At 44.6% G+C, this 25,273-nt stretch overlaps 1 protein-coding gene across 4 annotated transcripts in view; it reads left to right on the forward strand.

Annotated features, from left to right (window-relative positions):
• GALNT10 (polypeptide N-acetylgalactosaminyltransferase 10) overlaps positions 1 to 25,273 on the forward strand; it is a 335,391-nt gene that overhangs the window by 210,299 nt on the left and 99,819 nt on the right. For all 4 annotated transcript variants that reach the window (XM_068536263.1, XM_068536262.1, XM_068536260.1 and 1 more), the window contains 2 exons: positions 13,838 to 13,940; positions 16,563 to 16,701. In XM_068536263.1, the coding sequence (XP_068392364.1) occupies positions 13,838 to 13,940; positions 16,563 to 16,701 (242 nt within the window). The remainder of the gene's footprint in view (positions 1 to 13,837; positions 13,941 to 16,562; positions 16,702 to 25,273) is intronic.

Here is a 25,273-nt window from a genome sequence, read left to right on the forward strand (position 1 = left end):
ACATCTTAACAATATCAGGTCTTCTGATCCATAAACATGATGTATGTCTCTGTTTATTTAGATCCTTGATTTCTCTCAGCAGTGTTTTGTAGTTTTCAGTGACTAGGTCTTGCATAGTTTCGTTAAATTTATCCCTTCAGTATTTAGTATTTTTGATGCCATTGTAAATGATATTTTTATTTCCATTTCCAACATTTCGTTGCTGATATTTAGGAATACAATTGATTTTCATGTGACAACTTTGTATTCTGTGACATTGCTGAACTCACTAGTTCTACTAGTGCTTTTGTAGATTCCTTAGGATTTTTTAATGTAGATAATCATGTCATGGATAGACATTGTTTGACCTCCATTCTGCAGTCAAAAAATGGAGACCTAGAAAGACAAAGGACCTGTCTGCTGTCTCACTGTTCATAAATGCAGAGACACGAGTTTGAAACCTGGATCTTCTGGATCCTCCTTCAGGGTCCTCTCCACCACACCCAAGTTGCTTCTCAGGATTTCAGGCCTCAAGAAAAGAAGCTTGTATCAGCTGAGATTAGATTTGAATGTCTTAAACACAAAAGAAGTTTATTTTTCTCTCACTTAAAAGTCTGGAGGTTTGCATCTCAGGGCTGGTATGACAGTTCTGCTTCATAAAATCCTCAGGAACCTAGGCTTCTTCCCACAAGTAGCTTCACCATCCCTAGGCCATGGACCTCCATCTCGTGATCCAATATGGTGGCATTTGCATTCTAGACAGCAAGATAGAAGGAGTAAAGAAGGAAAAGGTACCCACCAGTGATGTCTTCAGGTAGGTTCCGTGGACTGCCACACGACACCTGCACCCACATCTCTTTGGATAGAACCCAGTTGGGCCACGCCTAGCTGCAAGGATGTCTGGGAAATATCATCTTTATTCTGAGAAGTCATATTCCCAGCTGAAATTTCTGTTACTGTGGAAGAAAAAGAGAACAGCTGCTGGGGGATAAACAGCAATTTCTGCCACAACCTAAAGGGTAGGAATCCAGAAAGGAAACAACTTGAAAATTGTTGACGAAAAATTAATCAGTCGATCTAAGAAAGAATTGGAAAATTATTTTCGAGCCAAATTTGAGGATTATAACCGGGAAGAACATCTCAGAAAGCTCTGAGAACTGTTTTGCCAGTTAGAAATCAACGCACAGTTATATAAGTTTTCTGAGACAGGGGGCTGTGTATCAAATGATGTATTATTGACAGTTTACATAATCCAGATCTAAGCGTCATCCTGGGGGGTTGTGTGACCCCCTTACAAAATCAGGAAGGAATGTTATCTTTTAAGGAGTTGTCTTGTTGATGGTAGGAGAATGTTGCTCTTTATGGTTGAGCAGGTATTCCTGCAGATGGGGGAGGTTTGGTCGATACACAATGCACAATGCAGATACACAATACACAGTGCGGGGAGAGGGGAGGCCAAAGGGCAGAGAAGACTTTTTATGTTTAAATTTTTCTCGTCTTGCTATAAAATATGAATTGTATTTCACAAAATGAAAGGAGGAAAAAGGTGGCAGAGTTCAAAGTCGGTTGCATCTTTTACAGATCGTTTTAGGATCAGGTGAGCCAGCTCTCTTTAGTTTTTATAGCTCGTTAAGTTGACCTGAAGCCATTTAGTCAGAGGATAAAGTTAATCCTCAGAATCCCTTATGGTTTTACATGCTTGTGACTATATTAGACATGTCTAATCACGGATGACCTTCTTTCATCTAGAAAAGGTAAAACAAAAGATGTCTCCTCATTCATTTGGTCAACAAAAATTGCTATCTCCTACCCTCATGGACCTCACAGTTTGAGGAGAGATAGGCAGTAATGAAATAAGCACCTGAATGAATGTGAAATCACAAAGGAGCCATAAGGATGCTACAGGGGCACACTCAGGGACTGTGATCTAGTCAGGGAGGTCAGGGAAGGTTTGCCTGAGGGTTTGGATTCATTTCTGCCGCAGAGGCTACTTTCATAGCAGAGTGGTGTATTCTGAGAAAACCATCCTTTGTGCCATTGTGGTTACACCTTATGAATCCTGCCTGGGGCACTGTATGAGTAAGAGATCGTTATTTAAGAACAAGGATGCCAGAGTGAGAGTAGGATGGGGGTAGGGGAGGGGGAAGGTGGGGGAACTGCTCAGGGACTTTGAGAGAGTCCTTTGTAGCTTACACCCCAGGAGAAATGGAGAAGAGGAAAGGAGTTCAGAGGTTCCAAGATGGCAGGTCGAGGAGGCCAGGATCATAGTCCAGTCAGAGACTTTCCTTGGGGGCCAGGAAGGAGCCCAAAGAATTTTGGGAGCCCAGAAGGAGTTTTCTAATAGCTGGAGTCACCTGTATGGAGGAAGAGAGCTTCCCATTCTCTAAGCACCCAAGCCAGGCTCAGGGACCATCCATGTGCCGTAACAAAGAAAGGGTTACTGGGTCCAGGGGACCATCAGAGGAGGTAGCATCTAACCTCCCACTCAGCGTCTAGATTCTGTGACTCTGAGACCTGGAACAGGGGAAGGTCCTAGCAGTTGTGGATGAGGGGAGGCCAGTACCAGAGGAGGGGCCAGCCATCGGTCACTTTCTGCTTCTCCACTTCCTCCTGCTTGGGGAACCTTTGCGAGCAGCGAGCAGCAAGAGAGCCTGAAGAAATCAACCAGCAGACTGCAACCTACCAGGTGTACTTGGGAATTCACTCTGCCAGCTTAAAGCAGGTGTGGTAGATGGGTCCCGTCCTCTGGCCAACACTGGTTAACTGGTAAGGGCCGCTTGGAGCACAGTGTTGAGAAGGATTCTCGGAGTCTGGGACCCATAAGGAAAAGTATTACAATAGGTTGGTGATGCCTGCCTTTGTCCTAATGTGATTGTGATGAAGAAATGGGATGATATATGTAAAAAATGCTTTGTGAATTGCAAAGTGCTATCCAAATAATAACTAATAATGGTAGCTATGATTTTTAGTGCTTCCTAAATACCAAACACTGCAAAGAGCTTTACTTCTCACGATAACCTTTACGTTAGATACTGTTAATATCCTGCCTTTTACAATCGAGGAACCACGGCTTGGAAGAACAGTGTAATTTGCCTAAGGTCGCACAGCTAGTGAGTGTAGAACCGTGACACAAGCCTAGGTGTTTCTGACTCCAAAGCAACTGCTTTTATAGACTTTATTTTGCTGTCTTCAGAATGTAGGGGATTATAACTGTCATAATTACTATTAATAGAGCAACTCTTCTATTACTTGGGGGCTCAGCCCTAATTCCCCAGCTAACGGGGTGTGTTTGCAGCCGTTTTTTGGTCCCTGGAAAGGTTGGAACTTGCCTTCTGTTCAGCTTACCAATTCTGCCCACCTTTCTCCTGACCCGTCCACATCCGCTCTGCAGAGCAATGTAATGACCCTCTGTTATGCTCCATTCGCCAAGCCTCTGAGAAGAACAATTTTTGGCAGGCTGCCTGTGGTTGTTCAAGACTCCTCGTGAACAAGGCACAGAAGGATGATTCACTTCCACAAGTCGTGCTTTCCTGAGAGCCGACTGTGCTCCCCAAACCTTTCCAGGCACGGACATGTGGGGAGCAGCGGACCAATGTGTGGTAGGAACTCTTAGCTGTGATGATTACACGCATGGGGTGGTTGGCAGTTTGCAGAGCACTTTCATATCGATTTTCTCTCCAGGCCTCAGTTTTGTCATCTACAAAGTGGATGTAAGGACAATAATGATATAGTAAAGTCTCATCTTTTGAAAGGGTTAGGTTATAATAAACTTACCACTTAAGGTGAAAATAACATAAAATCAGAATCACCCTTGACAATCATCCATGGAATATAAAGACGAACCACCTCTCAAAAGCCCAACTGAGGGCTCCCCTGGTGGCGCAGTGGTTAAGAATCCGCCTGCCAATGCAGGGGACACGGGTTCAAGCCCTGGTCCGGGGGGATCCCACATGCCGCGGAGCAACGAAGCCCGTGCGCTACAACTACTGAGCCTGCGCTCTAGAACCTGCGAGCCGCAACTACTGAGCCTACGTGCCACGGCTACTGAAGCCCGTGCACCTAGAGCCCAAGCTCTGCAACAGGAGAGGCCACCGCGATGAGAAGCCTGCGCACCGCAACGAAGAGTAGCCCGCGGTCGCCGCAGCTAGAGAAAGCCCGCGGGAAGCAACAAAGACCCAATGCAGCCAAAATTAGATAATAAATAAATAAATAAATTTATAAAAAAAAAAAAAGCCCAACTGAGGCAGTTTTTCCTCCAGCATTAAAACTGATGACTATTTCTCTGGTTGAAGTCATCACGGTGCCTTCTGAGGTAATGAAAATACTTATCTTCCAAGAGTAGGCTCACTCGGCACCAAAGTACTCACAGTACCAGAGGCCAGAGGGAACTAGGCCCCTGGGGACATCATCCAGGATACAGGCTCGCTGAGTGTGGGGACAGGAGGATCACCAGCCTCCCTAGTTAGGATTTCTTTCTCTTTCTTTTGGACCATGTGTCACTGAATTCCTGAAGCTTTAACTATATATATGATACAGTGCTATTAGGTCTGATTTCCTGACTTGCTGTCTATGAACAGGATTAAAGCTTGAAAATAACATGTAATGAAGCAAACACCAGGCTGGGTGTGGGGAGATCTGGGCTCAGGCCCCAGGTCAGCCCCACCTGCATCCATGGCATCTTGGGCCTATGGACCTTCAAGATGAACTTAGCACCCAAGTGTCCGAGTCCTGAGGCTGCATTTCTTGACTGCAGACTTGCAGGACCCTCGTGACTCTATTTAAAAAAAAAAAAGCTTATGTCCATCCCAGCTTCTACCTTCTTGCCTAAACTGGCGTCATCTCTGCCTATACCACTGAGATGATAGCCTCCTCCCTGTGTTCCGCCCTTCCTCTTGGCCTCCTAATCCTTTCTCCAGTGGCTATAAGAGAGCTTTCCAAATGCAATCTGATCTTGCCGCCTCCTTCTATAAAATACTTCATTTCCAAACGCTTCTGGGGAAAGACAAAATTCTCATCCCTGCCCACCTCTCATCCCCACCAGGCTTCCCCTCCTTCTCTGTGCAACACACACCCCGCTCTTCTTTTAGTCCCTCCGGTTTCATATTTGCCCAGCCAAATGTGGGCCTTTGCACATCTTCACTTCACCCTCTGTCTGAAATGCTCTGTTCTCCTCTCTCTGCTGAATTTATTCTAATCATACTCCATCCGTTTCCTCAGGGAAGGCTTTCCTGACTTTTCTGTCTGGATAAGACCCTCCTGATCTGATCTGATCTGAAAGAAAGGGACTCTCTTTGCACCATGTATCCTTCTTTTCTGCACAGGCCGCTGTAACTATTTAAATTTATTTGTGGTTCTGGATTAAAGTCTATATTCCCTTCTGCCACACACACTACTATAAGCTCTGTGAGAGCAGGGCCCTTATCTGTCTTGCTCACCAGTGTATTCTTTATACCTAGCACAGAGCCTGGCATGTGCTTGTATTCATTAAGCATGTAAGTGGATGGACCGATGGATGGGTGAGACACCCAAATGAACATTGTCAGATGATCAGTGTTGTTGTTGTTTTGTTTGTTTTTCCAGTGATAAACCCTTTGGAAACTTCCTCTGAAGAAAATGGTACAAGTTGCAATCATTCTTTTAGAATGAAAGAGAAAAGTTACTGAAGGCTCCATTTGCCCTTTAGATAGTAGGTATTACAAACATCTTGGCTCTTTTTCTCTCTGCTGTTTAAAAAGTCTTTTAATGAGCTTTCACACCGTATGTAGCAAATGACCTTTTCTAGAGCCATCTGTACAAAACAAAAGGGTGAATTGGACGAGTGGGTTGCTTCTGCCCTTGAAAGCGAAGCATCAGCCTTTTTAAACAAGGGTTCCTATTTGTGAATGACCTTACCCTCTTAGGGAATGGGGCCCCGCCCAGACTTAAGATTCCGACATCCTGGTGTTGAGACCACAGAGTTATCGGAGCGAGGAAAATTGACACGCCTGATTCCTGGGTGGAACAGCAGGACTTGCCTGACGTGGCCACGGCCGACTTCGTCAGTCTTGTGGTTGCTGGGTTATAGTGTCTCTGTCCATTCATAAACAGTGCCCTTTAGGGGCAATTGTTTTCTCATACTGCTTGGTCCTGGTTGTAGTGGAAGGTAGGTTTTCTCAGAACAGCGGCCTACCAGGTGAGGGCTGGGCTTAGGTCAGCTCATTTCAGTCTGACTTCTGGAATGCCGGAGAGCGGTCCTCAGCCTACAATGAGGGTACATTGCTTCTGAATGAAAACAAAATCGTGTTTCTCTCTGCATCTATCCCAGGAAGAGGGGGACTCTGAGATTAATTACAGGTGGATAGGTAGTAACATTTTGTTCTTAGACCTCTACTCCAGCCTGTTCCTTGCTCAAAGACCTTTTGTGGCTCCCACCTGCCAAACAGCTCAAATGTAAGGCCCTCAGGTTCTGGTCCAGACTTCCTGGCCTCCTTGTTCCTGACTCTCTGTTGCATCCCACTCACCCCAGCCAAATCAGTCTCCTTGCCACTAAGGAAACAGGTCCCTTACTTTCTAACCTCCATCTCTTTGCACATGCTTCCCCTCCAGCTGGGCTCCATCCCCCCAGCCAAAATCCTGTCCATCCTTTCAGGCAGCTTTCAAAGACCTTGCTTCTGCAGGAATTTTTCCCTGATGGTCTTAAGTAGAATTTAACCTTTGGCTCTTGTAAATAGCTTCAGAATTCATCTGTACAACTTTCAAGGCACTCACATTACATACAGTGTTGTGTGTTTTTTCCTTTCTTATATCCATGCTGTTTGTTGAGGCCAAGAATTATCTTATTTTTCTTTATTTCCTCCACAGCTCTTTGGACATAGTAGGTCCTTAATTCCTCTGTGGAGTCATCCTCTTTCATGAGGTGAATGAAGAAATAAAACAATTCAGCTTATGTCCTCGAAACTCATGAAGAAAGTACATTTATCAGTTGTTCAAACTCCCTTGCTTAAAGTAACTTTATGCTTTTGGCTAAATTAAGTCCTCCCTGGCCCTCTTTGAAGGATAACCTTGAAGGCAACCTTGAAGAGAATGCTTTGCTGTGTTATCTGTGTGTGTGTGTGTGTGTGTGTGTGTGTGTGTGTATGAAGGTTATTAGAATAATCTACTTAGCAGATAAACAAATGTTTGGAATTACATGGAGTCATTTAAGCCTCAAAGCAAAATCATTCCAGTGCCTTTGTAGGGTTATTTGAGAGGAGGGTTGGGGGCAGGGAAGCTATCCTAAAATTTGCAGCAGAATCTAATCCGTTATAGTCCTCAGACCCTGGATGAAGCAGATGCCCTGCTCAGTTTTCCTTTCCGCATTGCCGTTTTTGAACATACAGCCCTTTTTCCATTGTTTTGAAGACACTAGCCAGCTCAGCCAGAGACACAAGTGTCCTCTCTGAGCGGTAGCTGCCAAGTCGGCAGCGCTGGGATTAGAGTATGTGCTTTAACAGACCTTTCTCCTTGGGCAGAATACAGCTGGCTCACTTCACCACCTTTCTTCCTTCCCTCCAAAGGATGCCAGGCACGCTAAATAGTGATTAAACAAAAGATTAAAATTCCATTTGTGTGTGTGTGTGTGTGTGTGTGTGTGTGTGTCTGAACACTAATCGATTCTTTCAGTGGAATGTTAAGTAAAAGCATGCAGATACCAGAAGCAGTTATTTAGAGCGGCCAGTCAGAATCCATTTCCAATTTACTGTTTAATGTGATTTCCACAATCATTCTGCCAGCCTCCTCCCCACACTCTCCCTCGCCTCCCTTGCCCTGTGCTCCTTCCCAACCTCTCTGCTTCCTGTAGCAAAAGGACATCTGGGAACAGAGGGCAAGGAAAGTAGCAGAAGATGGTTGCTGAAGGAAAATAATCACGGCTTTTATAGACAAATCTGTGAGTCTGCACAATTAAAGAAACTTAAAATTACCTCTGGATTGAAACCCAGACATGCTTTTTTGCATAACATTAAGTGATTGCCATGGCATAAGAATCGCTGTCTTTTGAGAAGCATTGTTCATGTTTTTCTTGTTGCAAAAGGTCTGTGGCATTTGTTTCTGTTGTAGAATGCCACTATTAACTAAGGACTTTCTTCTTTCCTCAAGAACAGCGAATTTCCACATGGGCACATAACCTGCTGTTAACGAGGAAACTCTCTAAGTCCTGTTATCAGCAATAGCCAGTTGAATTGGCTCAGGTGTTCAATAGGTTCCTTCTGCAGGGCGCCCAGTTTTATTATTAGATTCCCATCTCTCTCCTTTTCCCCCAAATATGACCATCACATACACCAGATCGTAATCCTTCTCCAAAAATAACGTATTAATAGTTGCACTCCTTTACCGAAGGGGCCTAACTTTGTGCCAGACACTGAGCTTGATGCGTTGTATAGATGAGTTCAGTTCATCCCCTCAGGTGCAGGTTAACCTGCAGGTTATTCTGATAGTTTTCCCTATTTATCAGTCAAGGAAACTGGGGTCCACCTGCCCAGGGAGTAAAACCTAAGTTTTTCTGTCTCTGGAATCAGAATGCTCTGAATCATCCAACTAGACTTCCTGCCCCATTAATGAGCAATCATTCATTCAGTCATTCACCTGATATTTACTGAGGGCCTAAGGTATTGACCTAGGAACACACAGTGACAGCTCAAAACAGATGTGCCCCTGCCTTCAAGGAGCTCACAGTCTAACCCAGGGAGAGAACAGCCAGATCTGGTTTGGTCTTTGGGGCTGACAAACTATGGGATTTTGGGCAAGTCTGTTCTACTCTGTTAGCCGCAGATTTCGTATCTGCAAGTGAGGCAGCTGGATTTTGACAAGTGGTTTTCCACCTTTATTGTGAATCACATGGGGAATGTGTTTAAAGACATCTTCCTGGCATCCTACGCCCAGATATGTTGATTTAATAGGTTCAGGGTGTGGTCCAGGCATTTGTATCTATAATGAGAGCTCAGGTCTCCCAAGAACCATCCTTTGAGAGAGACTGATCTGACTATAAAGCCATTAGCATCTACAAAGGATCTGTGTTGTCATGCCTGTATCCCCAGTGCCTACCACAGTGCCTGGCACAGAGTAGATCTTGGTAAATATTTGGCAATAGTTGGAATGATCTATCTGTGGGGTTTCCATGGGTGGATGTCAGAGACTCCTGATCAAAATTTTCATAAAGGTTTCTGGATAGGATTCTAAGGGCCCTTTGGGCTCTGAATGCTCAGTGGTTTTAGGAGCGAAACCAACTCCTTCTCTGACCAAAAGCTCAAACCTATTATTGGAAATCTTTTAAACTTGTATAGTAACATTTGAGTCCTGTATCAAGGTGATTTGATGAGATGTCAATTTACAGTAGATTCTTAAAATCCTAAAGGAGTTGGTACCCACATTCTATGTGTAAACTCTGAAAGTGCTCCCGATAACACAGTTTGTGATTTTTCTCGGTTGATCTGAAAGTACCTTTTGGGCAGGTGGTGCTGTCTCTATTTTCCAGGTAGGAAAATCGAGGTGCCTGTGACTCTTGTGGCTTGTCCAAGGCCACACTACAAGGGCTCTCTCCACTAAAACCCAGCGTGGGAGTCAAAGAACATAGCTCTTATTCTCTGGCCTGCTTATGTGGCCTTGGTTGGGTAGCTTGGCCTCTTTGGACCTCAGTTTCCCCACCTGTAAGATGGGAGACAGGTGGACTAATTGTTTCTGAGCAGCTGCATAGCTTGGTTATTTGAGGACCCCCCTAGTAACGTGTTTAGACATGCAGAAGTCCCTATGGCAGCAAGCTCCAAAGTCCTCTTAGTTTAGGGAGGAAATAAGAACTAATGAGACCACCTAAAACAGGCCACCTCTGCAGATCATTCCAGAGAGACATGCATCATTAAAGCAAAGGCAGTGAGGTGGTAGAGGCTGTTAAGTGTGAAACTCCCAGAATTTTGGAATCTTAATTCTCTACCCTGTTGGTTCAGCAATTCACTGTTCATTCAAGGGAGTTTACCTCTATGCGGTCACAACTGTGAGATTCAACCCCGTGCCCCGTTCCCAGCAGTGTGAGAAGACTTTCACAAACATATGGCGGAAACAGTGTCCTTTCTGGACTCTTAGACTCTTGAAATGTCCTTGTAAAGGTCGCCTCACCCTTGCTGCTCAAAAAGTGTTTTTCGGGGATCAGCAGCATCAGCCATCCCCTGGGAGCTTTTTATTTATTTATTTTTTATAAATTTATTTATTTATTTTTATTTTTGGCTGTGTTGGGTCTTCGTTGCTGCGCGCGGGTTTTCTCTAGTTGCGGTGAGCAGGAGCTACTCTTCGTTGCAGTGTGCGGGCTTCTCATTGTGGTGGCTTCTCTTGTTGCGGAGCGTGGGCTTTAGGCACGCAGGCTTCAGTAGTTGTGGCTTGCAGGCTCTAGAGCTCAGGCTCAGTAGTTGTGGCGCACGGGCTTAGTTGCTCCGCGGCATGTGGAATCTTCCCGGGCCAGGGCTCAAACCTATGTCCCTTACATTGGCAGGCAGATTCTTAACCACTGCGCCACCAGGGAAGCCCCCCTGGGAGCTTTTTAGAAATGCAGAGTCTCAGGCCCAGCCCCAGACCTCCTATATCAGAATCCATGTTTAACAAGATCCCCACGTGATCGTACTGCACAGGAAAGTTCGAGAAGCGCTAGCCTTAACCCCGCACTTGAGTCCCCTCCTTCACATCCTGATGAACAGGAGAGCATCCTATTCCTGGCCTCCTCTATCTTCCTCCAAGTGCCCCTGTTTCATCCTAATACCAGTCCAACTTTTAGAATTTCTTCTCTATCTTAAACTAATCCCTCAGTCATTCAGTAACTTCTGCCCTTGGCACTCACGCTAGCCTCAGGGCCTCAGAGAACAAGACAGATCCTCCTGTGTCCCCCACGGCTTCCCATCTCCTAGTCCTCATACAACAACACAGTTTCTAATCTTCCTCATACATACCTGTATGTGGCAGCCTGTTGCAAACTCACTGGGGCCAGGAAAGTAAGACAAGTGAGAGATGAGAGCCAGGTGAAATGCACTAAAGAATGGCGGGGGACTGTGGCAAAGTGGAGAGCCATGTGCTGGCCCAGCTCGGTCAGAGCATTGACGTGTCTTTTGAGTTTTCAGAAGAAGCCAATGAATCTTGATAAAACAGTAAGAAATCCCTCCATTTTTTTCACGCTGGCAGTTAAAAAAAAAAAAAAAAGATCCTCAGAAGCCACCAGGTTGTGTTTGCCAGTGATCATATCTAAGGTTTTTGTGACCTTTGATGATGAATATCTGCTCAGCTTGGATACAATAGCCCAGGTGTAGCCTGACCAGCACAGGGAGGCAGGATTATGGCCTCCTTCATTCTAGACCAGTAGTTCTCAAACGGGAGTGTGCATCAGAATCTCTTGGAGGACTTATTAAAACCCAGATTGCCAGGCCCCACCCCCAGAGTTGCTGCTGCTACTTCCTGGGCAGGGCTCGGGAGTCCGCATTTCTAACAAGTTCCCAACCGGTGTGGATGCTTCTGGTTCACGTTTTGAGAACCACTTTAGATTGGTTCCTCCCATTAAGGCAGCCGCGGTTTGCAGAACCTCTTTAGGTCCGCCAGTGACCTAACGTCGTCAGTGGAAGTTTCCAGTCTTTGGGTAGCAGAAGAGGGAGAAGGAATTGGGAGGGAGGGCTGGAGGAAAGATTGCTAACCAGCCCTTGACCGACCAATCCTGACATCTAGAGGTAGAATATTTACTTCGGGCAGGTCTCTGACCCATTCCAAGATTCAGTTTCCCTGTCTGTGAAATAGGGCAGTGGCCCCAGCTCAGTTTCCAAGTATATGTGTTCGCTTGTTCGGAGATTTGATTGTCGGTTTGTTTTTAGCAGGGGACCTTTTAAAAATGAAATCCCACATGGAACCCCGGTATAAAAAACAGACAGATGCATTGCGGGTCTGATTGAAGGAGGGGAGTCAAGCTCTTACTCTCAGCCTTCACCTTCCCAAGGCAGCACCGAAGGGTCTCCTGTAGAAATGTAGCTCAGCACAGTTGAAACCTGCCGAAGGAACTTCCAGCTCAGCTCCTGTGATTTCTAAGCCCCCGGGAACCGTTTGCAGGCACGTGGCCTTTGTTTTTGCAGTTTTCTTTCCCTCTCTGACCACAACGTCTGGCAGGCCCACTTTCAGAGTTTTCTTCTTGCAACTCAGAGACGCCTGTAGGAGAGGGAATGCCAAGGATTGTTATTATCATTAGAGCCGTTGTGGAGAATCTGCTAATGCGAGGATCAGCCGGAGCCTTAATAAACAGGAGTGAGGATGATTTTATTCCAGTGGCTTCTTGTGAGTGCTAATGTTCCAGCACACCACGCATTCAGGGACCAGTTAATTATATAGGAAATAGGACTAATGGATTCTGCTTGCCACAGTGGCAAGAACAGGTGTGCGGGGTTTTTAATGGGCAAGGTGAGGTGGAAAGCTGTTCTCATGTAGGTGAACACAGGTGCTTAAACAGCCGTGTGGAGCAGTGTTACCTTGGGAAGACTCTTCCTGAGCCCTGGGGCCAAGTCTTTAGACTGGGCTCCTGGCGTGGGAAAGCATCTGGCACCTTCTGATGACCCCAGACACTGGAATGCAGCCTTCTTTAATTAGGGAAACTGCTTCCTAACGGGCCCACCAGCCTGGGCTCACCTTCCGGAACACAAAATAAATGCCTTCCTCTCCCAGCCCCTGGGACTGCTCTCCTGTGGCTGCTATATATTCCTGTTTTCTTTCAGCCATCTAAGTGCTTGTTCAGACCTTCCACACACATCTGACAGCTGTTCCCCCTCTTTGGGACTGGGCCTTCTTTGGGACTGCAGAGATGACCGAGACCCCACTCCTCTTCCTGTGCTCTGTGCTCCTTGGGCCCAGCCCAGCCCTGCCGTGCTCCACCTGCACCTGGAAGTCTATGCCCAGGCCATGTGCTCTGCCTGCCTCTCATTTCGCTTATCTGAAGCCCAGCCCAGAGGCCCCCATGTCCATGAAACCTGCCCCAGTTCTCCCAGGCAGAAGTGAAGTCCTCTAGCACTTTCTCCAGACCTCTCACCCAAGATTCACTGCCTCTGCCCTGTCTAGTACGGAGCCACTAGCCACCTATGGCTCTTGAGCACTTGGAATGAGGCTGAACTGAGATGAACACAAGTGTGAAATACACACTGGATTTTGAAGACTTAGTACAAAAAAAAAAAAGAATGTAGAATACCTCAACACTTTTTTCCACTGTGTGTTGAAATGATAACACTTTAGATGGAGTATATGGAGCTAAATGAAATATATTATCGAAACTCACTTCACCTTTTTTTTTTTAATTTGGTTGTGCCGGGTCTTGGTTGCGGCACGTGGGATCTTTAGTTTCTTCATGCGGGATCTAGTTCCCTGACCAGGGATCAAACCCGGGCCCCCTGCATTGGGAGCACGGAGTCTTAGCCGCTGGACCACCAGGGAAGTCCCTCACTTCACCTGTTTTTAAAAAATTTCTTAAATGTGAATACTAGATAATGTAAAGTTCTATATGCAGCTCACCTAGGTGGCCCACGTTATACTTCTGTTGGACAGCATCACACCTACCTCTTTCTCTCTTCCATGAGAGGAATGTCTGTCCATCTGTTTTCTCTGCCGCGGGTTTGTAAGTTCCAGGAGGGTGGACACTGTGTGTCATCTTTCTGAACTTTGCACACCTGGCTGGCACGGAGCAGGACTAACAAAGCTATACTGAGGAAATTAATAAATGAACCAATGATGACAGCCATTCAGTCAATACTGAAAGCTCCTTTAGGCAGTGTAATTTCTGGGTCTCTGTTATTAAACTTATTTCCCCTTTTCTTCTATTTCACAGTTTTTGTCTTTTTTTAAGGGCTCACACGATCAGCAGAAGAAGACCTTTTTCTTGGGAGATGGGCAGAAGCTGAAGGACTGGCACGACAAAGAAGCCATCAAGAGGGATGCTCAGCGTGTAGGTACGAGAGCAGGGCATCCACGGACGGTCCCCGGGAGAGTGTTTGCACACGCGCGTGTGTGTGTGTGTGTGCGAATGTGTGTGTTTAACGGGGGTATCTGGACCTCCTGTTGACTCCCTGTCCGTTTGCCGTCATCCTTCCCCTGGTTCCTGGGATCCCCCGCTTCACCTGTTAGCTGACCCCTTTCTCCACTCACGTCACCAGATCCACTGCCTTCGGGACTTTGCCCTGCTACCTCTATGGTGATAGAAAATGTCTCCCTCCTCGAAGATATTTTACCACTAAAATGAGGAGCAGTAATCATAAGAGCCAACACTTATTGAACACGTATGGTGAACGAGGCCCAAGGTCCACACTTTTGTTGGTGAAACTCCTAACCGACCTTTGTAGCGCATTTGATGAGAAGGGACCTGGAGCTCAGAGAGGTGGGGTAATTGGCCTATAGTCGCACAGTGAGAAAGAGGCAGGCTTGGGACTTGAACTCAGGTCTAGAGGGCTGAGTTGATCCCTACCCAGCACCATAGCCACAAGGTTGAATGAATCTAGTGGGCTTCAGCTGAAGTTTTCTTTGCCTAATTAGCCTTTGGAACTGTTGCTGTTACACTGCAGAGTTGGGAAGTGGTGGGGTGGTGCAGAAATTATGTGGCGAGTCACCTCGAGAGAGAGCCTGGGCTAGGAGCCAGGAGAGCAGCTCAGGTACCACCTACCAGCCACGTGACCATCAGATAAATTCCATACTCCTGGAGCCTCGGTTTCCTCCTCTGTCAGTGGGGCTCATGCTTCCTACTTTGATAACCTCAGGGTGTTGTTGTGAAGGTGACAAGTAAAGTATAATTTACAATACTGGAAAGCACCGCAGAAATATAAGGGATTGTATTTTATTCATTCTTATCTCAGTTAGAGGTACCCACCACTATTGATTTTTTTTTTTTTAAAGTTATACTGTGACAAAACCAGATGACAATAAGGCTCTGAATAGAGCTGATGTAACAACTGATGGTCAGGGAAATCGAAGACAGGACATGCATTTTTCTATATGTCAGTGATTTAAAATGAAGGGGGGCCGGGTGCTGCCTAAATGAAGAAAGGAAACATTTGAAAAGAGCTAATTTTCCAGGCAGTTATACCGGAATTATTAGAACATTGGGCTAACTAGCCAGAAAAGAGTAAGCAGTGGCGACATTATTGAGAGTAATAATAACCAGCATGTGTTGAGCACTCACTGTGTGCCAGGCATCTTGCCCTGCATTCCCTCCTTAATCATCACATTGAAGCTTCTCATCCCAGGGAATACAAAGGGCAAAACTCAAGACGCAGAAAGGCTGAAGGTGCTCCTGAGGTGGCACAGCTGGGAGCAGCAGGGCTGGGCTTCAAACTCCACTCTGCCCAGCTCCAGGGCCTGAACTCTGAATCGCTCCCCTGCACTGCCTTCCCGAAGCTTCTCTCCCGACCTGAACAGATGCTTCTGCTCTTCTTTTTCTGCCTGTTGCATTTGTGTCCCTTGCGGGATCTGTGCTGGGCACTGGCCGGCAGTGTCTTACCACAGAGCAATGCAAGTTACAGGTGGCGGAGTCCTCTCTCTCGTTGGGCTGGATTGGAGTAGACACCACCCCTGGGCTCCCCTCTTTGCTTGCACCTTGTCATCAAGCTGATGTTGTCAACATTTACTTTGCAAAGTAAACGGGGTGTTGCTCAGTCCACGGGCTCCAGAAGGTGAGGTGATGTTGAATCACCTGACTTTTATTACCCTTTCTTCCACACCCTGGCCAATGGCAGATGCTTGGGCTATTATTGCAGGGGTTGGGGGACATCCCCACGTACCATCTGCACCCTGGGAACCCAGAGAGTAATTTCCTGGAGCATCAGGGACTCTTTCCCCAGATGGATTGTAAAGAGAGAGGAAAACTGGTGCTGGATCCACCCAAATCCATTGCTCAAAACAACACTTTTCAGGCCATCCAGGCCTAGGCTAGGCAAATCTTAATTTGTTTGCTGGCTTAAAAAAAAATCAAAACATCGTTTATCATTTGTGGCGATTTTGATTTATGTATAAAGCTTGCCTTGCCCGGAGAGTAATCATAGTATTTCCTCACATGGTTTATAGGGTTTATAGTTTACAGAAAGCTTTCATGTATGCAACCTCTCATTTGACTTTCTCAGCGTGGTGTGGTACCAGACAGGAACAAGGTACATGTAGTTCAGAGAGGTAGTACTGGCCCAAGGTTGATCAGCTCATAGGCAAGTGACCTGGCCTCCCGTCCAGGTGATCAGACTTAAAGGTCAGGGCTGATTGGGGCTCCTGGCAGAGTGGGGGAAGCATGGGCTTTGGAGCCCAGAGACCTGGTATTATAGCCTTTCTGAGTCCTGGTTCATCTGTCTGTAGAATGAGGGCTCGTATGCCTACCCTGATAGCTTTGCTGGGGAGATTACATGAGAACAGGTCTGAAGTGCATGATACGCCCATGGCTGAGTCTCATTCCCCTCCCCTCTTTAGCCCTGCAAAATCTGGAGGAATACTGTATATCAAGTGTAAAGTTCTGTCTTGGTGATTTAACCATATTTTTCATCTTCCCTTCCCCACTCCATTTAATTGGCAACACTGACTTTGCTCTTTGCTCCTAGGAAACGGAGAACAAGGGAGGCCCTTCCCCATGACCGATGCTGACAGAGTGGATCAGGCATACCGAGAAAATGGATTTAACATTTACGTCAGTGATAAAATCTCCCTGAATCGCTCTCTCCCTGATATTCGGCACCCAAAGTGAGTGTAACATCTCTCATCTTCTGGGATCTAAGGATTTTGCCCTGGGCTCTTGTTGAGAATTAATTAAAGAAAAAGGTACATAAAGCACTGCTGGAGGAGATTTCCTCCTGTTACCCAGGGCCTTCGTGCACAGGCTCGTGTGATCAGATTCTCCTAGAATTTAGAACTGGTGTGGCCGAGGGACAATATTGTCTCTCCAAAAGAGCTGGTCTCCTTCCTCTTTTCAACCAGCGGAAACCATGACCTCTGTATTTCCTTTTTTGACTCTGGCCCACAGGGAAGTCCAGACCTCAATTTGCAAGACAGTCGCAGCAGCCCTTCAGCCCTCCCTTTCTCCACCTTCTGTGTGTGACATTTTTATTTTTTATTTTTTTAATCTTTATTTTAGCTATCCTGTGCACCTATACATCTATATGTTGGTTATAAGCTATCTCAACTCACTTTGAGAGAGGACATATCATAATGATTATAAAGATAACAGTGGCAGCTAACATTCTTTGAACAGGTAGCGTGTGTCAGGCACTTCGCTTGCATTGTCTCAGGTCCCTGTGATGTAGGTCCTGTGATGATGCCCATTTTTACGGATGAGGAAACTGAGGCTTAAAGGGGTATTGTAACTCATGTAGGGCCACACTAAGAAGCTGAGCCAGTTCTTGAGCTCCAGTTCAAGCCAAAACTATACTCTGGATCTTAAGCCATCCTGCCTCCCCTTTTTAATAGGAGTACTGTAGTGGTCATGGTGATTTTCTAGCAGAGGGGTACCTCTGAAAGTTGCTGTGCATTAGCATCACCTGGAGGGCTGTTAGTTTGAACACAGGACCTTGAGCCTCACGCCCATGATCCCTGATTCAGTAGATCTGGGTCGGGGCCCAAGAACTTCATTACAAGTAAGCTTCCACGTGACGTTTGTGGGGTCCACACTTTGGGAACCACTGCAAGCAGAAGATTTCAAAATTGTCTCTTCACGAAGGTGGTACTGAGTAGAAGTGGAGCATAAACTGTTTTGCTCAGGGACTAAGAAATTAGAAGCCGGGAAAAGATAACAACAGCTAACACTTATTAGGTACTTACTGTGTGCCGAGCATTATTCTAAGCCAGCTGTTCTCAGAGTGTGGTTCCCAGGCCAGCAACAGCAGCATCACCTAAGAGCTTGTTAGACATGCTCATTGCTGGATCTCAGCCCAGGTCTACGGAATCAAAAGCTCTGCACAGGGGCCCAGCCGTCCGTGTTTTGACAAGCCCTCCAGGGGATTCCGATGCAAAGCTGAAGTTTTTATATATACATTCTTTTTTTATATTCTTTTCCACTATGGTTTATCACAGGATATTGAATAGAGTTCCCTGTGCTCTACAGTAGGACCTTGTTGTTTATCCATTCTAAATGTAATAGTTTGCATCTACCAGCCCCAGAACCAAGGGTACTTTTAGTGCATTAATTCAGCCAAGCCTTCCAAAAACCCTATGAGATAGGTACCTTTATTATCACCATTTTACAGATAAGGAATTGAGGCCAAAAAAAAAAAAGGTTAAATAGTTACCGTGAGATGATACAGCTGCTAAGAGGTGGCGCTAGAATTTACATGCAGGGAGTCTGACCTAGAATCCATAAGTCATAAGGTCTTTCCACCTCTAAGGCCTCAGTGGGTAGAATGTAATAATAAAGAATCTTGATAGCATGTGTGGCTACTTACAAAATGCTTTCTGCCCGCTTACATCTTTCAGTTCCTGCAATAGTACTTTGAGGTTGGCGTGTTTATTATCATCTCCACTTTGTAGATGAGGAAAGCACACAGCTAGGAATCCCCACCCGGAAGGTGTGCTGCTTGCCCAGGACTGGGCCCAGTTTGCAAGGATTTCTTGCGGCGAGGGGAGGGAGCGAGGGCCTTGAAGGGCTTGCTCGGGGGGTTGCACTTCATTTCGTGGTCTTCACTGTCAAGCCCGGGATTTTTTTCACCTAAGTCTGAGAATGTAGTTCCGCTATTACTGATGTTGTTGGATTCAGAACCGTGACCCGACTCTGAGGGTCAGAAACTCAATTTATATGTTTAGCCCCTCGCAGAGTTCAGAATTCTTCACTAATTTCATCTTTCTAAGTCTGGGAAAGAAGTTTCATCTGGGAGCATTATTCTCTCACCTCAGCTACTTCTCTGTGGTTCTGTAAGTTCTCAACTCTGGCTATACCTGGGGTGGTTTTAAAAAAATACAAAAGCTGGGGCCCTACCACAGCCACTGGAGTCTGAATCTCTGGAGGGATAGCCTGGGTCTGAGGATCTTCTGAAATCTCAGAACGTGATTCTCGCATATAGCCAGGGTTGAGAACTGCTGGTGTGAAATAAGGAATATTTTTACAGTGAGAGAGAGATGCTTTCATCCATTCATTCATCTGTTCATCCAGTAAATGTATATTCATGGTCTTCTGTGTACCAAGCCCTGTGCTGAATACCAGGAACACAATGATAAATGAGTCATTATTGCTGCTTTGGGCAAGAGCGGGGGGTGGATGGCAGGAACAGGTCATTACACCACAGGTGAGAACCAGTGAGGGAGTGGGCACAGGGTGCTTTGGAACCCCAGGGGACACCCCCACCCGACACCAGCCTCTGCGGGAGGACATTGCACGTAGAGGACTAAGCAAGACGGTGCTTTGCCTTAACAACTAAAGGGGCGAGTCTCCCAGCTGTTAGAGGGAGAGCCAGGGGCGGGGAACAAACCCTTTTGTCTCCCAGTGCAGTGCTGTCTCCCGACAGCCCAGAAGAAGAAAGGTCTTCATAATCAAGGTGTCCTAGGACCCACAGATAGGTCTGTGAATAGAATTCAGGAGGGTCTGTAAACTTGGATGAGAACAACATTGCATTTTTCTTTTCATGAACCTCTCACTGAAATCTGGTGTTCCCTTCAGTTATGAGTGTAAGCAACGAAGCACCTATGATATTTTCGCCAAAAGAAATCATTTACTTTCCCATCACTTTACAGATATCTCGAAATGTCACAGATATTCATCACTGCTTTGGAATGAAGGTAGTTTTTAGAACTTCCACTAGATCTTGTCATTTAATGTGTTAATGAAGAAGCACATTTATGACTCTATTTCAAATTCTTTTATTATTTTGATAACAGTATTTCAGTCTAACTGGTTTCCTTTACAAGCACATCTATTTTATTTTATTCATTGTACACACTGTTCTGAGAAGTGACGATAGGCTTCACCAACCTGGCAGAGAGGTTCAGAGTTTGGGTTTAAGGGGAGGAGTCCCAGTTCTGGGTGGATGTGAACTGAGCCTAAGGCTCTCCTGTGTTACCAGCCCACCCACCCAACCAGTATCCAAGTGATGGCAAAAGATGTCGCTAAATCCAACGCTCCTGACACCCACCCTTTTTTAGAATCCCGTTGTGGAAGCTGACTTTTTTTTTTTTTTTTTTTTAATGGTAAAGATGGATTTTATAAAATCATTAAGCTGCTTTACTTCACAATTTGAGGGAAGGGGCTACAGTGGAATTTTGCAGAGCTAAGAAAATTGTTTACATTGCTCTGATAAGCAATTTAATGTGAACATCTATAAACATCCATTTCATATTTGCCATAGTTTGTTGTTAATTTTTTCACATGAAAGTTTTGTTTTTTTTGCTTTAAGCCTTGAATATGTATTCATTAAGACTCATTTAAGCACTAGAGCACTGCTAAAATTCCCTGATTTAAAATATCCAAGTTTCTGATTACATAACAAGACCTCAAATATTTGGCACCTATACAACTGGCACCTTTCAACAAATGGAATTCTAGGCAGAAGTTAAGAAGAGCTATTGAGAAAAGCCAAAGGCACTGAGTTCAAAGGAATTTCCTGGTTGGGCAGGTCTCTGTAAAAGCAAAGTGTTCTGGGATGGATTGGAAAGAAAAGCATGCAACTAAGCACACTCCATCCTGTAGGCTCACAGGGCAAATGAGCATTGAAGCTGAGCTGAAGAGGCGTAGAAGAGCAGTGAAGAGCAGCAGGAGAAAGGGCAGCAGGAGGAAGAAGAAGAAGAAATACCAACACTAAAGGAGGGGAAGGAGGGTTAAGGCATGATTGGTGAACAGGAAAGGAAACATCAAGAAGGGAAGGAAGAAAGCAGAAGGACAATGGTGTGAAAAAGAGGAAATAAAAATGTGAAAGATCCAAACCAAGGAGAAATGGAATCTTATCCAGAATATCCTATTATGTTATAATACCTGAAAGTTAAGAATTAACTCTCTTTAATCTTTATTAGTCCACATTGGCAAATAGCAGCACTTATCTTGATAAGATAAAAACTCAAATTGCTTACTCAATTGCAAGAAACTGTCTCACATGGATTATCCCATTGGGAAGCCGACTTTTCATAAATGAGTTGACAGATGTCTTGAAGAGCTTTTCTTTTTTTCCAGGGGAAGTGGGGTGGGAGAATCTTTCCTGCAGTTTGACAGCAGAAATGTGTGAAGAAGTTAGAGCAGTCAAGCCACTCAGTCCCTCCTGTTGCTTTTAGCTTAAACAACTTCTCTGGCAGGAGCTGAGGTTTATGTTTGCCTTCTACTCCTTCAAACTGAATTTTGGCAACAGCCTGTCAAGGACAGGACCAAGGAGCTGTTTGCTTGCGCCAGCTGCATGTGCTTCCTCCAGAAGCTGCACCAGGGAGCGTGCAGCCACGGAGAGTGGAGAATAGGTGGTCCGGCCCCACCTGCTGGGTTTGCATGTGGGAGGTGGCCAGCTGGCTCTGAGCAGGCCTGCCCTCGGCCCCTCTTGCCAAGGGAGCAGGAACAAGGATGGCTGGTGGGCTGGCCCACTTTTCTTCTCCCCGGGGGCCCTGCTGGGCTGCGTGGCAGCCATACATGGAGGCCCCCTCCAGGGCACAGAGCTGGTAGCAGCGGAGTCCCAACTGCTGGAAGTTGCCCGGGTCTAAAAGTTCCTGGGCACACCCCTCCGTTGGATGATCAGCTTCTTCCGTGCAAAGATTATCCATGGTGGGGGTGAAAGCAGCCTACAATCCTGACCTGCTTTCTCCAGTCGATGAATATAGCTTCCAGTAATGAATGAACCTGAACGGCATCTTTGTCACAAGAAAAGGCCCGGGTCTACCAGATTCCTGGTTCCATGCTCCTTCTTGATTTTTCCTTTTTGTTAAATTAACATGGTTACTTTATGGTATGTGCTCAATTTCCTCAAAAGAATTTATAAGCTCATATTATTATAATAGGCCTGGATTCTGTTGAGTGCCTTTACATCCCCAACAGGCTACAAAAGCAGCAAGGGATCTTCATTCTCAAAGAATGAAGATCACTGGAAATAGTAACTATGTGGGTAAATATATACAATTTTTTCTTACTGTTTAAATCTTTCAAAAAGATATCTGACTGGGGCTTCCCTGGTGGCACAGTGGTTGAGAGTCCACCTGCCAATGCAGGGGACACGGGTTCGAGCCCTGGTCTGGGAAGATCCCACATGCTGCAGAGCAACTGGGCCCGTGAGCCACAACTACTGAGCCTGCGCATCTGGAGCCTGTGCTCCACAACAAGAGAGGCCGCGACAGTGAGAGGCCCACACACCGCGATGAAGAGTGGCCCCCGCTCACCGCAACTGGAGAAAGCCCTCGCACAGAAACGAAGACCCAACACAGCCAAAAAATAAATAAATTAATTTAAAAAAAAAAAGATATCTGACTGTGTAACCCAAAATAATAACATATCCTTGCGTTTAAAGCATAGATAAAAGTAAAATGTATCCCACCATAAAGGTTAGAGGGGAGAAATGTAATATAGTAAGGTTCTCCTACTTACAAAGTGGTATAATGTCATTTGAAATTAGACTTCAAAAGTTAAAAGTATATAAAAGTATACACTGTAAACCCTAAAAGGAGCACCCAAATGGCAAAACGAGTTGTAGCTAATAAGCCAACAAAGGAGATAAAATGGAATCATGAAAAATATTCGGTTAATCCAAAAGAAGGCAGAAAAGGAGGGAAAAAAGAACAAAGATCAGAAAGGAAAAATTGAAAGCAAGTACCAAGATGATGGACTTTAACCTAACCATATCAATAATCACATTAAATAATCATAGTAATTACTTTAGTGGAAAAGCAGCTTGTCAGATTAGATAAGAAAGCAAGATCCAACTACATACTGCCTGCAGGAAACACACTTTAAAGATAAAGATACAAATAAATTAGAAGTGAAAGGATAGAAAAGATCTTCTGTGCTAACATTAGTCAAAAGAAAACTGGAGTGACTATATATTAATATCAGTCAAATAGATTTCAGGACAAAGACAATTACCAGGGATAAAGAAGGTCATTTCATAATAAAGGGATCATTCATCAAGAGGACATAGCAATCTTAAATGGTTAAGCAACTAATAAGAGAGTTTTAAAATACATGAAGCAAAAACTCATAGAACTGCAAGGAGAAATAGACATAGCCACAATTATGAAATTTCAACACTTCTCTCTCAATAATTGATACAACAAGTAGACAGAAAATCAGCAAGGATATAGTAGAGTTGAACAGCACTGTCAACCAGTGTGACCCAGTTGACATTTGTGGAACACTCCACTCAATAACAGCAGAATATACAATCTTTTCGAGTGCATACATAACATTTACCAAGATAAACTATATTCTGGGCCAGAAAACAAGTCTCCATAAATTTAACAGGAATCAGGTGATACAAATTATGTTCTCTGACCACAGTGGAATTAAATTTAGAAACCAATAATAGAATAGTGTCTTAAAATTTCCAGATGTTTGGGAACTATGTAACTCACTTAGGAATAACAGATGGGTCAAAGAAGAAATCAAAAGGAAAATTAGAAAGTATTTTGAACAGAATGATAATGGAAACAGAATATATCAGAATTTGTGGGATGTCACTAAAGCAGCATGTAAGGGGAAATTTTGTAGCATTAAATGCCTATATTGGAAAAGAAGAATGGTCTCAAATTAATGACATCAGCGTCTACTTTAAAAACTAGAAAGAGTAAGTTAATCTAAAATAAATGGAAGAAAGGAAGTTTTTTAAAAGATCAAAGCAGAGATCAGTGAAATAGAGAATAGAAAACCAACAGAGAAAAATCAGTGAACCCAAAAGCTGGTTCTTTGAGGTGGTCAATTAAATTGATGTCTTAGCAGCCTGATAAAGAAAAAAAAGAGAGAAGACACAAATTATCAATATCAAGAATGAGAGGGCTTCCCTGGTGGGGCAGTGGTTGAGAATCTGCCTGCCAATGCAGGGGACACGGGTTCGAGCCCTGGTCTGGGAAGATCCCACATGCCGCGGAGCAACTAGGCCCGTGAGCCACAGCTACTGAGCCTGCGCGTCTGGAGCCTGTGCTCCACAACAAGAGAGGCCACGATAGTGAGAGGCCCGCACACCGCGATGAAGAGTGGCCCCTGCTTGCCGCAACTGGAGAAAGCCCTCGCACAGAAACGAAGACCCAACAGAGCCAAAAATAAATAAATAAATAAATAATAATTTAAAAAAAGAATGAGAGAGGTGACATACCACAGATTCTACTACTGTTGAGAATAGTAAAGTAATATTCTGAACAACTTTGTTCCTATAAATTCAACAACTGAGATGAAATGACAAATTCCTTAAAAGATACAAACTACCAAAACTTACTCAAGAAGAAATGATTCATTTAAATGGCCCTATATCTAGTAAAGAAATTGAAATTATGTTAAGAACTTTCCCACAAGGAAAACTCCGGGCCCAAATAGATTCCTCGGTGAGTTCTACAAAAAATTTAGGAAATAATACAAACTCTACACAACTCTTGCAAAAAGTTAAAGAGGATGGAGTACATTCCAACTCATTGTGAAGAAGCCAGCATTACCCTGATACCAAAACCAGACAAAGACAACACAAAAAAGACGATTACAGGCCAATATCGCTGATGAACAGAGATGCAAAAATCCTCAACAAAATATTAGCAAACCAAATTCAGCAATACGTCAAAAAGATCATACAACCGTGATCAAGTGGAATTTATTCCAGGGATTCGAGGATGGTTCAACATCCACAAATCAATCAATGTGATACACACCACATTAATAAAATGAAGGATAAAAACCATATGTTCATCTCAGTAGATACAGAAAAAGCATTTGATAACATTCAACACCCAGTTATGATAAAAGCTCTCAATAAAGTGGGTGTAGAAAGGACGTATCGCAACATAATAAAGGCCATATGTGACAAACACACAACTAATATCATACTCAGTAATAAAAAGTTAAAAGCTATCTCTAAAATCGGGAACAAGACAAGGATACCCCTTCTCACCACTCTTATTCAACATAGTATTGAAATCCTAGATAGAGCAATTAGGCAAGAAAAAGAAATAAAAGGCATCCAAAATGGAAAGGAAGAAGTAAAACGGTCACTATTTGCAAATAACATGATTTTATATATACAGAAAACCCTAAAGACTCCACCAAAAACCTATTAAAAATAATAGAATCCAGGTGGAAATGGATTTGTTATCGTGGTTTGCTAAGCATTGCAGTATCCACAACATCCGGATAGAAGGGTAGGGAATCAGGAAGAGGGAGAGCACTGAA

This window comes from Eschrichtius robustus, chromosome 2, assembly GCF_028021215.1.
Source record: "Eschrichtius robustus isolate mEscRob2 chromosome 2, mEscRob2.pri, whole genome shotgun sequence".
Lineage (NCBI taxonomy): Eukaryota > Metazoa > Chordata > Mammalia > Artiodactyla > Eschrichtiidae > Eschrichtius > Eschrichtius robustus.